Source organism: Physcomitrium patens, chromosome 8 (genome assembly GCF_059467195.1).
Source record: "Physcomitrium patens ecotype Gransden chromosome 8, ASM5946719v1, whole genome shotgun sequence".
NCBI classification, from domain to species: domain Eukaryota; kingdom Viridiplantae; phylum Streptophyta; class Bryopsida; order Funariales; family Funariaceae; genus Physcomitrium; species Physcomitrium patens.
The window spans coordinates 2,381,990-2,396,649 of NC_143417.1; the positions used below are offsets into that span (position 1 = coordinate 2,381,990).

The 14,660-nt window shown below is 43.9% G+C and overlaps 2 protein-coding genes and 1 long non-coding RNA gene across 8 annotated transcripts; 2 read left to right on the forward strand and 1 right to left on the reverse strand.

Moving 5' to 3' along the window:
- Nucleotides 1–1,128: 1,128 nt before the first annotated feature.
- On the forward strand, nucleotides 1,129–5,127 carry LOC112281990 (ACT domain-containing protein ACR3). 2 transcript variants are annotated; one of them, XM_024519059.3, is made up of 6 exons: nucleotides 1,129–1,276; nucleotides 2,746–2,929; nucleotides 3,069–3,229; nucleotides 3,339–3,406; nucleotides 3,520–4,224; nucleotides 4,407–5,127. In XM_024519059.3, the coding sequence occupies exons 1-6, from the start codon at nucleotides 1,216–1,218 to the stop codon at nucleotides 4,743–4,745; spliced, it is 1,518 nt and encodes a 505-aa protein (XP_024374827.1). In that variant the 5' UTR covers nucleotides 1,129–1,215; the 3' UTR covers nucleotides 4,746–5,127. The 2 variants fall into 2 exon arrangements, with proteins under 2 accessions (XP_024374827.1, XP_024374835.1); XM_024519067.3 differs by having other exon boundaries at nucleotides 1,197–2,541.
- Nucleotides 5,128–7,885: 2,758 nt separating this feature from the next.
- LOC112281955 (mitogen-activated protein kinase kinase kinase 3) lies at nucleotides 7,886–12,661 on the reverse strand. Of its 5 annotated transcripts, none has more exons than XR_002969732.3 (10): nucleotides 12,266–12,541; nucleotides 11,483–11,734; nucleotides 10,638–11,395; nucleotides 10,333–10,399; nucleotides 10,134–10,196; nucleotides 9,796–9,956; nucleotides 9,608–9,683; nucleotides 9,323–9,421; nucleotides 9,065–9,181; nucleotides 7,886–8,935 (listed from the first exon to the last, which is right to left on the reverse strand). XR_002969732.3 is itself a non-coding variant. In XM_024519043.3 (10 exons), exons 2-10 carry the CDS (start codon nucleotides 11,732–11,734, stop codon nucleotides 8,762–8,764), a joined length of 1,725 nt encoding a protein of 574 aa, XP_024374811.1. In that variant the 5' UTR covers nucleotides 12,235–12,661; the 3' UTR covers nucleotides 7,886–8,761. The 5 variants fall into 5 exon arrangements, 4 of the variants coding, with proteins under 4 accessions (XP_024374811.1, XP_024374802.1, XP_024374816.1 ...); XM_024519043.3 differs by having other exon boundaries at nucleotides 9,323–9,379; nucleotides 12,235–12,661; XM_024519034.3 differs by having other exon boundaries at nucleotides 9,323–9,379; nucleotides 12,266–12,554.
- Nucleotides 11,206–11,941, forward strand: LOC149988424 (uncharacterized). Its single transcript, XR_016504381.1, has 3 exons — nucleotides 11,206–11,347; nucleotides 11,610–11,676; nucleotides 11,870–11,941. It is a non-coding gene; the product is annotated as an uncharacterized LOC149988424 (long non-coding RNA).
- Nucleotides 12,662–14,660: the final 1,999 nt, after the last annotated feature.

A 14,660-nucleotide genomic window follows, 5' to 3' on the forward strand; every position in this document is an offset into this window, starting at 1 on the left:
AGATATTCTGAATTTTATATGCGTTGAAATTAATGTTATGTGTTTTTAATAATAATAATCAATATAAATAATTTATGTATGTACTTTTTAAGCGAATCTTTGAATGAATGCAAATGACACACAAGACAACCTATGAAAACAAACGAAACAAATGTGTTTTCGTAGCATTTTTATGTTTTATTTTTGTTTATATCCAAAAAGTTGAGCATCCACTTTACAAACGAACACAACCAAACATCATCATTTATTTAGTTTATTTGTTTTAAATTATGTATTTGTAGCACTTAAAACAATCACTCACCATCATGGTTGAGTTACTACGCTGCTCAGCTTGACATTAAAAAAATAATAATAATAACAATAAATCAATCTATATAATATTGCAACATGGAGTGAAATCAAGTCACAAAAGTAGTCACACGGTTTTTCTATTTGTTTTTATCATCCACACATTCAATGAAAGGGAACACCACCAGCATACAGAATTCTGTTTACGATGCTCATTCACCCACACACGAAAGAACTAACGGATGGATTAATAAACACGCAGATGTATGAAACATGGACGATAATGTGAAGGATTGAGACTTGTGAAGCTCGCATGGCTCCATCGATGGAGGCCACAGCCAAGACCCATGACCGTCGTCATCGCCTCCTATGAATCACCGACACCTTCGCCAACACTCAAAATTAACACATTTACACACACATTGAATGCCCACCAACAAAAAACGAAGAATGATATAAGAGAATTCGAGGAAGAAATGCAAACATACAAACGAACAAATTCTGTGATGTGGGTCTGTGCAACAACTGCGTGCGGTGCGGTGCAGTGCATGATCTTCACAAACTTGCAATGAAGGAATTAGTTACGAGAGATTGGCCACCACGTGTTTGACCCATCGTCTGACTGCAGTTCGCAGCCCAGAAGGCTACTTTGATATCTTGTTTCGTTTTAGTCATATGTGGTTAGTTAATTTCGGTAACGGCGCAGCAATTGTTTTACCTGCTCAGAGGTGAGCTCCGAAGCCACCGCCCTTGGGGAGCTTGGCCTGAAGTGTGGGACCCGCGTGGGCTGGACACGTCGCAGGTGGCACTTGGTCCTATTTTTGCAGCGGCCCTTGCAGTACTTCAAACAAAAAGCAGACCTGGCATACATTAACGAAGACAAGCAGTGAAATGAAGAACGAGAGACCAAGGTGAGGAAGGATGTGAATGTGGCGCCTGACTGATTGTCCCACGGAGGAAGGAGAGATCCGAAGACCACGCCACCAAGGTAGTAGCTGCCCCTTCCGTGACCGTGCCTTGTCTGGTTCAAAACTCTACGGGTTTCGTATGAGAGACAGAGACCGGGAGAGAGAGAGAGAGAGCGAGAAACACACACATAGAGGAAGAGAGCATTTTGCTGCAGACCTCAGCTGTGCGTTGTGTGAGGTGCAGTGCTGCTGCTGCTGCCCCATTGAGTCCGAAGCCCTGTAGTGCGCGCGTGCCGTGTAGGGTTAGTCGTGCACTGCAGACTGGTCAAAGCAAACTACCACATGTTGGAAAGCCCTCGGTGTCTCGAAATGTGTGCCACCACGTTAGTCTTGGGGCTGAGCTACTAGAGGCGCGTGGTTCCGCTCCGTTGCGGGGTGCGAACTCCGTGTATTTACCCATTTCGCCGAAGCGTATTCTGGGAGCTGTTGGTGGGTGGTTGGGTGTGATGGTGATCATTCGTTGATTGTAGACCTAGCTTGGTCGTTCGAGAGCGCGACTTCGGGAAGAAAGCCGTTGAGAGCGCTGTAAGATAGAGTTCGGTAGAAGGGATTATTGATTGATGGGAGAGCGAAAGTGACGAGGGGAAGGGAAAGGACTGGAGAGATTGTGTTCATCAGAAGTGAGGGCGATTGATGCGTGTGCTGGATCGGTGTGGCCTGTTGGTGTTTGGAGGCAGAGTAGGGTACGGATTTGATGGTTTGGGACCCGTCTCGTCGCTCTATTGATCGGTAGCGTGGTTCTGGAGATCTTGAGCGAAGTTTTAATCAGACTGTGGCTTGAGAGTTGCGGAAGGGATTTGTATTTCTCATTATCTGATCGATTGTGGTGGAACTTGTAGTCTTCGAGATTAGCACCAGTTGGCTACGCGAAATTTGAAGGGACCGTCAAAAATCGAACTCGGTCCAGGGGAAGGCTAAACTATTGATTTAGAGGAATTCGTCGTGGTGGTGTGATCAAGAAAGGGCAGCTGGTAGTAGATAGTTGGCGCTTTCACCAGTTTGAGTAAAGTGGTGCCTCGTGGCATGCGCAATTAGATATCTGTTGTACATTTTTAGATGGAGAGCGCTAGTGTTGCCCGCTCGATGGTTGACCCGATTTCCCCCTGGAAGAACGTGATTTCTTTCATAAATGTGAAACGACTCCGGGTAGTCCTCGCTTCTAACTAAATCTCCTATCCCGCGAACTTGCTCTTTGCCGTCGCAAATAGTGTTAATTTCTAACGTGAAGACCGAGTGACTTCCAAGTGTGCCGCGAACAGAGTGAAACAGAGCATCGGTGCATCAGGTAGTAACGACAGAAACTTTCCTCTTGATCGCTGATCTCGGTGTCACAGTGCTCTATTCAGCAGCCTTGTATCAGCTCATGCCCCTGATTGGTGCCAAGGGATCTTCTGATCGCTGTCGCAAGGGCCTTTGTAGTCTGAATTTTTTCGTACTATCTATTGTATAGTCCATCCTTCTATTGACTAACCATGCGGTGGTTTTGCAGTGATACTGTCATTACAGCATCATCAATCATTAGAAGTACAAGAGGTTCGTCGCAGAGTGCTCTTGAGAAATTACTGTACTCCCACACACGGGATTATCGGCTCAGTAACGGTTATGGGAAATTTGAGGTGGCCATATTTTGATCCCGATTACGAGACAACCTTCTCCAGCTTCAACCCTCCCAAGTATGCTTTTTTCTTACACAATCCTTCATTCATATCTCAAACGTGTGTGCATGCGATTAGACCATCCTTTCCTGAATGTTGTACTGTCGAGGTGTGCACGTCAAACCAAGCCTCACATGCTTGTGTTTTGAATCCGCAGGGTGACAGTCGAAACTGAGGCTAATGAGAATGCCACTGTCGTGAAAGTGTACAGTGCCAACAGGCATGGCATACTGCTGAATGTTGTACAAGTGCTTACTGACCTTGATCTGACAATTACTAAGTCCGACATCTTTCACGACCTCGGATGGTTTATGGATGGTCAGTTTCTTCGTTCTTTGTGCGTTCTGTTTTTGGAAGTGTTTGATAGCTTCTTGCAAGACTCTTCGTCTTAGTCCCTTGTGGCTAATTAATTGTTTTGGACTTGCAGTATTCCACGTTGTCGATTCCAATGGAAACAAAACCTTGGACAAGCGTACCTGCGACCATATACTCAAGGTTCGTCATACTTTGCCTCACTCCTCTGCAGCCGCCATCTGTTTATGATTTCTCATCTTTCTCTCAAATCTTCCAGAAGTGCAACGGTCTGAGCTGTGATTTGTTTGTTGCAGTCACTTGGGTACAGGACTAGGAGAGAGAAATCATCGGCAGATCATCTGCGTCGTTCGACAGGCCTGACCTGCTCCGAGCACACAGTTATTGAACTAACAGGGCCTGATAGACCTGGTCTTCTGTCTGAAATATCTGCGGTTCTTACAAGGTTAGAGTGCAACGTGAACGGTGCGGAGGTATGGACTCACAATCAACGGGTGGCCTCCATCATTTACTTCAACGATATTAACACAGGTCGCCCCATCACGGCTCAGTCGAAGCTTGACCACATCAGGGGGCAGTTATCCAAGGTCATGAAAGGTGATCATGATGAAGAAGTGGCAAGATGTAAGATAGAATATGCGACCGAGATAACCCATGTAGAGAGACGGCTTCATCAGCTGATGTATGACGATAGAGTGAATGAAGTGCCACATGTTTCTGGAAACCCCCAGCAGAGGCCGGTGATCCAAATCAAGAGAAACGAGCGTGGGTATTCAGTCGTCAGCATTCAATGCAAGGACCGATCGAAGCTCTTGTTTGATATCGTCTGCACACTGACCGACATGCAGTATGTGATATACCACGCTTTGATCAACTCGCCAGGCCCTGAAACGTCCCAGGAGTTTTTCATTCGTCATGTGAACGGTTGTACGCTCGACACCGCAGACGCGGAGCACCTGAAAGTCTGTCTTGAGGCCGCCATCAACCGCAGGACCAGTGAGGTACTCAACTTTTCACTCTTCCTGAACAGAGTATCACTGCCCTTCGAGAAAAAAACATAAAAAAGGTTCTGAGGTTGATAATAGAACTAATACTTTTGACCTTCGAGTATGTCACCAATTTGTTCCATCCTTGTGTCTGGTGCTGTTGCACGCAAATACTTATGGGTCGTTGTCAATTGCAGGGTTTGAGGTTGGAGCTCTGCATGAGCGACCGAATAGGTCTCCTGTCAGACGTTACTAGATTGTTCCGCGAAAACGGACTTTCAGTTGCCCGTGCGGACATCACCACACGAGACGACAAGGCTGTGAATGTATTTTATGTGGTTGATGCGTCTGGCTCCCCTGTGAATATGAATGTTGTAGAAACTATGCGGAAGTCGTTGGGTCACTCAATCTTGGAAGTAAAGGGGCTTCCTCGACCAGAACCTGAGCTTCCAAGCTCTAAGCTTTCTCTTGGTGGTCTGTTCCGCAATTTCTATGGGCTCACCAATATGACCTGGCGGTCGACAGCAACGGTTTGAATATTCTATCGACAACCAATGAACTTAGTAGTGGGCTGGTCATTTACCACATAACAAGTAACAAGAGGTCAAATGCACCAGCAACTTCTGGTCATTTAGCTTTTGCAGGCTGCTTCAACTGCTGAAGTTACTCATCGTTTTCCCGGCTCATCTAATTCCAAACCCATCCATTATCCTTAAGAGTTAGAGGAGTTTCTGTACAGAAACACCAGGGGCAGCTATTAGAACACGAGAGATTCCTCCAAAGATATGAATGTACATAAATTCTATTTGAGACGTAGTGTTTGGAAGGGTCTGCGCATTAGAAAATTATTCTCTTTGTGTATACTGGACATTGGGTCCTCTCAGTTCATTTTACGCAAGCCTCTTTATGATGCCTTAACATTTGTTTCCACCTCCTTTGGCGTGTCGTTGATCGGTACTGTTTTCGATCCTCTCCCATGCTTGAGCTCTGCTATTCATTGCTAATTAATATTATGTGTGTACTGAAACTCGGGGTATCCGATCCGATCGACTGACACTGGTGGACTTTTTAAACTGTTCCTTCAAATCTCTTTTTAAAACATGTTTTAAGGAAATAAATAATGAAACAAAAACAATGACTGACAACTCACTGGAAAAGATAACATCTGACATGAGACCTCACTAGAAAAAGAATCGGGGCGGTTCGTATGTTATCTTATAAGAATGCCTGTGTTCCAACTACATTGGAATTTGAATACCTCCCAGCTGATGATACGGTTTTCAGTATTCTTAGGAAATTTAACATTTTCTTTCCCTAAAGATATTAACTCAAATACATGTTAACGTTATCAAGTAGTATCTTGCCCGTGTTTGTTGCAAACTTGCTAAACACTGTATCCCTCGTTGAATTAAAAATAAAATATCATGTCCATTTATTGTGAATAGTTGTGGGATCAGACTGTAATAATCGGTACTCACGTCTTGGTTTTCGAAGAGGTTCTCTAGGTGAACTTTCTTAAGAAACTCACCAACAACTAGACGGTTCTTCTACCGATGATGATGCGCAACTGTGGCTGAATGATGGAAGTGGTTGAAAAATGGGTCCCTCCAGAAATCAACAGGACAGCAATACAGTGTTGTACTATGTACAAGGATAAAATGGGTCAGCCACCAGCGTCAAGAACGATTGTTTTTTTGCTGTCCAAAAATTGAACACACAAATAAATAGGAGTAAATAAAAGGCAAACAGATCCAGATGGACGACGTGGACCCATGAACCAGTGCATCTGAATGGGTCATCCAACGCGTCCACCACCTCGTTGGTGCAGGCACCTCTTTTTTGCTTTCAGAAGCAGGAGGCTTCTCCATGCCACTCTGATACCATCTCATAGGCTTTAATCTATCACACCCTCTTCCCTGTGCAGCAGATAGAGGGCATAGCAAACACAGCAGCAACCCTCTTCTTTCTCACAAGTTCCACATCCTATGAACTAGGGTTGGCAGCCAGCTTGAGGCAAGCTTCTTGAGTCTCCTGCTGAGCAAGGAAAGCATGAATGCATCCCTTCCTCGTGGATATATGTAAATACGAAGTAAAAAACGGAAATGATTGTGAAGCTAGAGTCCTGCTTGATATGTTCCCGGTGGGAGTTATGGTTGGCAATTATTCCTCCCCTATCAACCTCTCCTTTACCCTCATTACCCATATTGAAGAAGCTCCAGTCGCCAGCATGCTCCTCACGGCATTCAATTGTGTGCGCAGACAAGAAGATCTGATCTGTGCAGCCCTGAGACACACGAATGTGCCGAAAGGTCAACAGATAGCACACGCAGTCGGTTCAAAGCTCTCAAAATTCTACGTGTGGTAACCTCGGCTTCAGTTTTCCACAGCGATCAAGTTTCGGTGCCAGAGAGAGGCTGTGCACAAGGGTGAGCGCCTCGACGTGCGCCTTGCAAAGATTAGCAAGCCGCCATGGCAGAAACCTCTCTTGACTGGATTCTGGGAGTGTATCTCACTGCAAGCCCTAGCTAGCAGATGATGAATGTCGTGAGCCCTGGCTCACGGGATAAACCTTAGAACACAATCCATGTTTGCTGAAAGCAGAATGAATATATGCATAGGTGCCCACATGGCAACATTGATTGAAATGACCAGCGCATGACTCGTTGGCACTTGAGAGATTCTCATGCTGTTTTTCAAATCATTCACGCTCAAATAATTTTGAAATATACAAAAAATATTTCTTTACATCACAATTGGAAGTTCGCATCGTCGAGAAACTACAAAAATAATGTATCTGAAACCTTACGCTTTTTCTCCTTGTTGCATGTCATTGTATTATGTAAGAAATCATGTAAAATATTATATTCTAGCATACATACCTATGTTTACACACACATGTATTGAAACTGAAATTGTACAATGACTGCAGTGAAAATGTGCTGTCAGTTGAGGATCGACACAACGTAAACCTCGTGATCCATCGGCAGCTCCTAGGTTTACCTTGCTGAATCGCTGGGAGTTGTCTGCGAAGGTTTGACGCCAGAGGCGAAGGCAGAGACACAAGTTAGACAGGTCACTAGGATGTGGGTACTTTTGTGTTGGGTGGCAGATGGCAACCTTCTCATGTGAAAATCCTTCAATAACGGACGAAAGATTTGGTATTCAAGGTGAAGGGGAGGATATGGCGGTTACACAGACGGTTCTAGCGTGTCTTATCCTGCAGATTCGGTTCACACTGGGTGAGACTGATTTTGTTGATTGCCATGTGTGTTGAAGCGCATTTGTAATGGTTTATAACTCTACCACGAGTTGTTCATCATAGATGCTGTCAAGACTTTCATTGTGCTTTGGGGGAAACAGTTGGGTTTTAATGCAGTCGTGCTAAAAGTGCACACGTATCATCGCTGAGTTTAGAGTTAGGGTGTCGAACTTGAGCCAGATTGGAGATCTAGAAATCTTTACTATGCTACATGATGCGCTGCTGTTCAAGCTCTAAAACCTAGTATTGATTGGCGTTGTAAGCAGAACGATCCATTCTCATCAATCGCGTGAATGCAGTGACTCTCTATTGAAACCTTATAATGAAAATAAAGAGACTCTGCCTCGACCTGATCGTAGCTCAATTTCAAGTTAGTTTTGAAAACTGCTACGTTATCAAACTAGCGAATTCACAGGGTTTTCAAAAAATTCTAGGGTTTGATTCAAGACTTCAAAACCTCTTCCTGGTATTGATTGATTTCAGTTGTGAGGTCCATTACAGGAGGGGAGTTGTACAATATATTACATGTACATATCCAGGAAAGTCTAAATCGGATTTAAAGATCGAATTTACCCTGGTCTAATTTTCATAGTAAATCGGTCGAAATCGTTGGAACTAATTCTCATTTCTGTGAAACGGCAATCGTGTTTCATCAGTATGGAAATGTTCAGAAAAGCATATCAACTGACTTGAAATCTTTCTAGTAAATTCCTATGCTTCTACCAATGTGTGTTACATGAGGAAGAAGACCTCTTCTCCTGATTGTATAGGATTTGAATGGGTCAGATTCCTTTTTGGCGTCCAGGTCCCTCTAATGATCTCCGATTATACTCAGATGAAAGCTTTGCATTTTCTGGATTACAACAATGGTTGCTTCGCTTGTACGCATGAATGACCAGTCGCAGACCAACGTGAAGCGTGAATTAACCTCGCTTTCTCACGTGGAAGATGAAAAAGTGATAGCGAACGTCTCCTCTACACCCCGTGAACCTCGAATTGAAGTACTAAACCTGAATTCTGGAGAATTTCTGAGATTTCTGCCGAAGTATGTGAATGCCCAAAGAGGAATAGAGCAATCGGACACTATTTGCTGAAGGAATTGCCAGCTCCCTGTAAGGCAATGAATGTTCTGTGTATCGCGTTTCAAAGAATCCAATCTGGCAGTGGCGATGTTCTTGAAAAAATAATATCAGGTAGTCTCTAAGGCTTCTGATCAACGTGGGGCACGAGAAAAACACACCGCAGGGTAATCTCAAAAACCTTGCAAAGTTGGTCGCGAATAGGAACAGAAACTCAGAACGTCCGGGAAGTGATGGCTACAAAGGGATGAAGTAGAAGCTCTTTCACTGTGGGTCGGTCCTCTGGACGCTTACGCAAACACTGGGATATGAAGTCCTTTGCTTTGTCACTCAGATGCTCAGGAATGGGTGGCAGGACCCCCTTCACTACATTGAAAACGAACCCATACTGAGGAAATTCCCACATCGTTTCCAATTAATACAATTTCGTCCAATGAATTGTGCACTTGCATCGCTTTAAGCTCGCACAAAAAGTAAAGATTCAAAAAGTAAAGAGTAGATATGAACTAGAACTCACCCCTTGGAATGCACCCCATGGCGGCTTGCCGTCTGCCATTTCAATCACAGTACACCCAAGGCTCCAGATATCCACGGGCAGCCCATAAGGGCGTTTACTGTGTTGTGGGGCCAAAATCTGGCAAGCAATTCCTTCGGTGTCAAAGTCCAACACATAAAATTCGCAGATCACCTCAAGAGGAGATTCACACACAGACCACGAAAAACACAATGAATTTTGGAGTAAGTTAGCAGAGTGCACTTGCTGAAGAGTGATTACCTCGGGAGCCATGTAATATGGGGAGCCCTTCACTGAACTGGCCATTGACTCCTTCATCTGAACACATCAAGGGATCTTCAGATTGAGCCTGCTTCATCACTGCTTCCATCGCCGTAAGCAATTTTAACATAATTGCAGATCTTTGTTCATTACTACACCATAGATTGGAGCTCTCCGAAGAAAAAGCTTGCGAGGTGTCTAGGTTTTGCTAAACTAACTAGGCATACTTTATAAACTTTGAAGAGGGCGAATTGCCACAACGCAAGAGGTGCGGAAGGTAAGAACCTGTTTGGCTAAACCGAAATCCGCTAGCTTCACTTGCCCATCAGAATCCACTAGGATGTTTGCGCACTTAATGTCCCTGCACGCAATTCAATGGTTTTAGAATTGAAGCTCTCAACACAGGTTCTCCTTACTCAAATCAGGCTCAACAAGTGCAGACCATCCGGGTGATGTAAAATAGAGAATGTCACCTATGCACTGTGTTCCTGGAATGCAGATATTCCAGCCCCTTGAGGATCTGGCGAGTGTATAACCTAATCAGCACTTCGTCAAACGCGTCAAACTTCTTCATGATCTTCTCAAGTGAGCCCATTTTCACAAGCTCCAGAAATATGCAGATGTTTCCGTCCTCCTGAATTTTTTTTAATTGCCACAACGTTTAATTGACCTGTGTTAGAAAAAACATCCCAAGAGACGGATTCCGACCTCGAAAGGTCCATTTTTACTGCAGATGCACAGAACAGATAAATACAGAAAGCCCCATGCATAGCCCTTTGAAGGTAGAATTGGATTTTGTAGAGCTTAGTACCGTGGTAGTGCCGTAGTACTGGACAATATTGGGATGCTTGAGTTTACTCAGCATCGCTACCTCCTGCCATGGATTACCCACACAATGACGTTGAAGGATGAGACTCGACAGTGGACCCAGAAATCATGCCACATTGCACGACGCAAAAGTATTTGATAGATTATGCGTTGCTGGATTAACCGAACCAGTGGCTGCTTACCTGGTGAATCTCAGAGGAAACGTTGTCAATACTGCTGACTTTCACGGCGAAGAAACTGCCATCGTCCCTGCTTTGCAACCATATTAGGATCAGAACAAGCTGCTTCCAATCATGCAATCAACTCCAAACGAAAGCCATGAAAATTAGATGTTAAGAGGTGTTCAGAGATGGCCTGCGAACCCACCTCACGACCAGCGTGATATCATCCTCAACCCAAAACAACTCTACTGCATTCTAATCTGCTAGCAACGTCATTAGCATTTTAACCACAAAGCTAAGCTCCTGAGAGAAGAAAAGGAGCTCACAAATTCCACCCTTCGTAGACAGAACCGAAGGAGCCACTGCCAATCAACTGGCCCATCTTCCATCTCTGAGGAGGTTTGGGCACATCTAGTCTTTCCAGATTCATGGCTGAGCTTGTTGCGTGATAAGGAGATGGTGGCGGGGTCAGTTTGTGCGGCCGAGGCGAAGCTGGTGGCGTCAGCTTGTGCCCCTGCGGTACCGTCTCCTGGTTGAACATCAATACCGGCGGTGCACGCGGTCGAGGAGACAATTTCTGCAACGGTGTTGCAGGCGCCGTGGCACATTGTCGCATTTTTCTGTCGAGTTCAGTCAAGTTAGGTGGCGATGGAAGCTTGCACGGCTTGCGACAGCCCTGATGACGAGGTGTAGATGGCTTCCCATGGCCACTTCTCGATCGCTCTCGTGGATTCCTCTGCGGAGTAGAATACGCGGAACCCTCGGCGGGGTTGTTTGCGATCAAATTGTACCCCGGATTACCATAATCCACCGTTATGCATTCCGATTGTGGTCGTATGGAGTGACGACGTCCTGAACCTCCGGCGGAGCTAGGATCCAATGCATTAGAGCTATCCCTTCTGTCTTGTGATGACAGAGAATGGTTACGAGTGGAGTTTGAATCTCGGCGTGGTGATGTAGGACTACTCGGCTCAGAAGCGTCAGAATCTAGTTGCAGGCACGGCCACACCCACATGGATCTTTTCTGAGACTTCAGGTAAGACGCCGCAATCTTCACTTGCTCCCTCCCATTTGCACTCGGTGCCTGCACCAACATGACCCTAAACAATGCGTCTATCCACTTCAAATAAAACAAAATCTCAGAGCATTGCTCAAGTCATTTTTGGTGTACCTTGTCTACAGGAGGTTGGATTTTTGTGAGTTGCGATTCAATTCGACGGGTTGGATATTTCGGTAGGGAGGATGTGTGCAATGGCGGCAGAGCTAGAGCAAGAAAATATGACTCCGGTCTCTTGCAGATGCTGTGATCAGGTGGTGGCTTCGATAGCGGCGTTGGCGTTGGAGTTGGTGGCGAGGCATCGTGAGGTTCGCCATTGCCCACCGCCGTCTTCTTCTTTTTCTTGAATATTTCTAGCAACTTCATCTACGAAGCAGAAAAAAAAAAAAAAAAAAAAAAAAAAAAAAAAAACGTAAGTTAGCTGCATTTTAGGTGAAATGAGACGCGTTTTTCCATCTTTGACGTGAATGTGTACATATCATTGCCCGCTCAAATTTTCAGGGAAAAAACTGTAGATCTGCGACATCGTTTGGCTGATTATACCCTCTGTTTCTCCAAGGGTTTTTAATAGGACAACAGCAGTGAAGTCTATGACTTGCTCCTCTCCCTTCTCAATCTCAAGCATGACGTTGCGAGTTACCTCGCCATGCCCAGGTTATTCAATCCTCAACAGTTAACTATGCTTTCAAAAACCAGCTACTTTCAGAATTTGGGTTGGCTGTGCAGTGGGTTTTGCTAAATCCTGACCCAAGAAGTCTCCTTACTCTTCCCCATGACCTCTTCGGTGCTCAGTTGATGCAACAGCTTCTGTTGTAATCAGAAGAGTGCAACGGCGACAAAATGTGGTGGGATCAGTAAAAAAAAACCTTGGCATTCGATCAGATGCAACAAACTCACGCTTCGGCAACGACACGCCCAGTTCGTATCCTCCACAATGGCTGCAATCAATCCAAGCAGGGCAACGCTCCATTCAAGACGCTCTCGCAAATTCTCCAGATTGTCCTGCTCCGACAAACGCCCCATTATTCACATCTTGAGCGGCAAAAAATCCCAAAGAAGACAAGCTTCTTCCTGTTGTACTACAAATCTCCGATCTCAGATTCGTCAGCCTCTCCAGCCTCTCCTCATAATCCCCGTAGTTGAATCGTTGTCATTCTCATCCCCCGCCTTCTCTTCCTACTCGCTCTGAACAAACAACGCTGCGAGCTCACTGACGAAAAACCTTATCTGCTTGTCAAAACACGCGCCACTTTTTTGAGGACGTTGACTTCGTTGGCAAAGGTTTCGTCTCCCGACCGTGTGCAAGGAAAAAACTAGCATCGATCGCCGATACCGACGTAACGGGGAATGAGGAAACAACTGTTGCAGGAAGCGAATGGAAAGACCAGGGAGGCGAGGAGGGTGATGCGACGGCAGCAAGTAGAGTTATCGTAGCTTTGAAATTTGTAACGGGGATGCCAAGTCCATGAACCAGGCTATCGATGCCGCTGATTCTAGTAGCAGATTCTCCCAGATTTCCACGACGGATGTTGGTGGTGGTGGGGTTTTTTTTAATTGATTTATTTATTTCACAAAGTGATTTCAACTGCATTAGAAAGCTGTCAGGTTGGAATATTGAAGCTTGACAGGAAGGCTTTGCGGTCTCCCCGAATTTCCTAAGTCAAAACAAGCGTGAACCCTCTTTTCCCTTGCGAATCATGAACTTTCCTAGTTCAACAAGTCTCTAATTCCTGTTTCTTAAACCGTGTGTCTTGCTGTACAAATGTATTTTTGACAGGTTGTTGAATTCGTGTTGTGTTTTATAACTTAGATTACCTGACGTCGTTGTTTCAAAAGTTACACCACACCAGATATTTTGTTTAGGATGAGGAATGAAGATTACCAAAAAAACCTAAACAGTCTTTACTGACTTTGTTGTACTTGCAACGTTGGTGACAGACCTTGCACTCTCTATGTTGTAAACACGAGTTTTACTTGTGCTGCACCCAGTATTTTAATATCCTGTTTTTTAATTATAATTTTTTCTTTTCGTAGAACGTTGAGAAGACAAGTTTTTCCTACTTGCTGCATGCTAAGAAACGATGGGGCTATCCCCGACGCTGAGGAAGGATACCAGATATTCACAGGTTCACAAATTTTTAAAGTAAAATTATCCTGCAGAATCTGGCCGCGGCTATCACTGATAACAAACAATGGCTTTCGAATCCGATGCAATAGAATAGCATTTTTCCTGGCCTTCCATGTTCAACAACAAATCATCTACAATGACTAGTGAAGTCAATGCAATTTTAGGGGGCCTAGGTTTCTTCTCATCAGCACACATGTACAAGTCCACTACGGCACAAAAACTCTTAGCCTCTTGAAATGAAAGGAAGCTAAAAAAATAAAATAAAATTGAAAAAAAAAATATATATATATATATATATATATATACATATACATATACTGAAAACAGTTTGTGTTTTTTCTTTCCCACTGAATTGTGGAATATATTCTACCCAGGGATATCTCAAAACCTTGGGCTCTTTATGCTATTAATAATTATATTTCCAATTGCTAAAATTGCCACCATATTATGGGCATGCTCTTGAACGGTCCTCTATGCATTAGTCTAATATCAGGGATCAGTCCTCAGATCATTACTGGATAGCATGTGGGATAATACTGAAAAGTCAAACTTGATTCCTGGGTTCAAGCGAGGCCACAATTTCTTGTCTAAACATGTGGAACCAAGGTCTAAGCATTAAACAGTGGTTCACAAGGTTTGAAAATACTCACCATATATTTTTTTCTGCTGGCATTGTATTCCCAATGCTCAGCCCCATTCTTCAAGTCCTACTTCCTTATGACTCAAGCCCACTTGCACTAGAAGTTGGGTTGAGCCTTGGGTTGAGATGTGTGAGTATTTTAGATTGAGTAGATTTATTAGATACTGTGGTACACCAAAGAGACATATCTATTGGTAATAGACACTCTTTTTGTATGTATGTATATGTATGTATATATATATATATATGCAAAAGAGGGTCTATTGCCAATAGATAATACATAATAATTTTGTTGTTTTATTTTTCTTGTGTTGTGTTTATTCAGAACAACACATGGATATGACTTTGACCTTTCTACAGTTGATCATAAGCATTTCATTTCATGTGAGTGTAATCTATTCTTTCTACAATGTCTTTTTTACACTTACACAATGACTTATCATCTAGTTTTTATTTCTTAACCTCATTTGTTACTCTTTGAATATAATTGTTCTTGTAGCAATACAACTTAAGAAGCGTAAAGC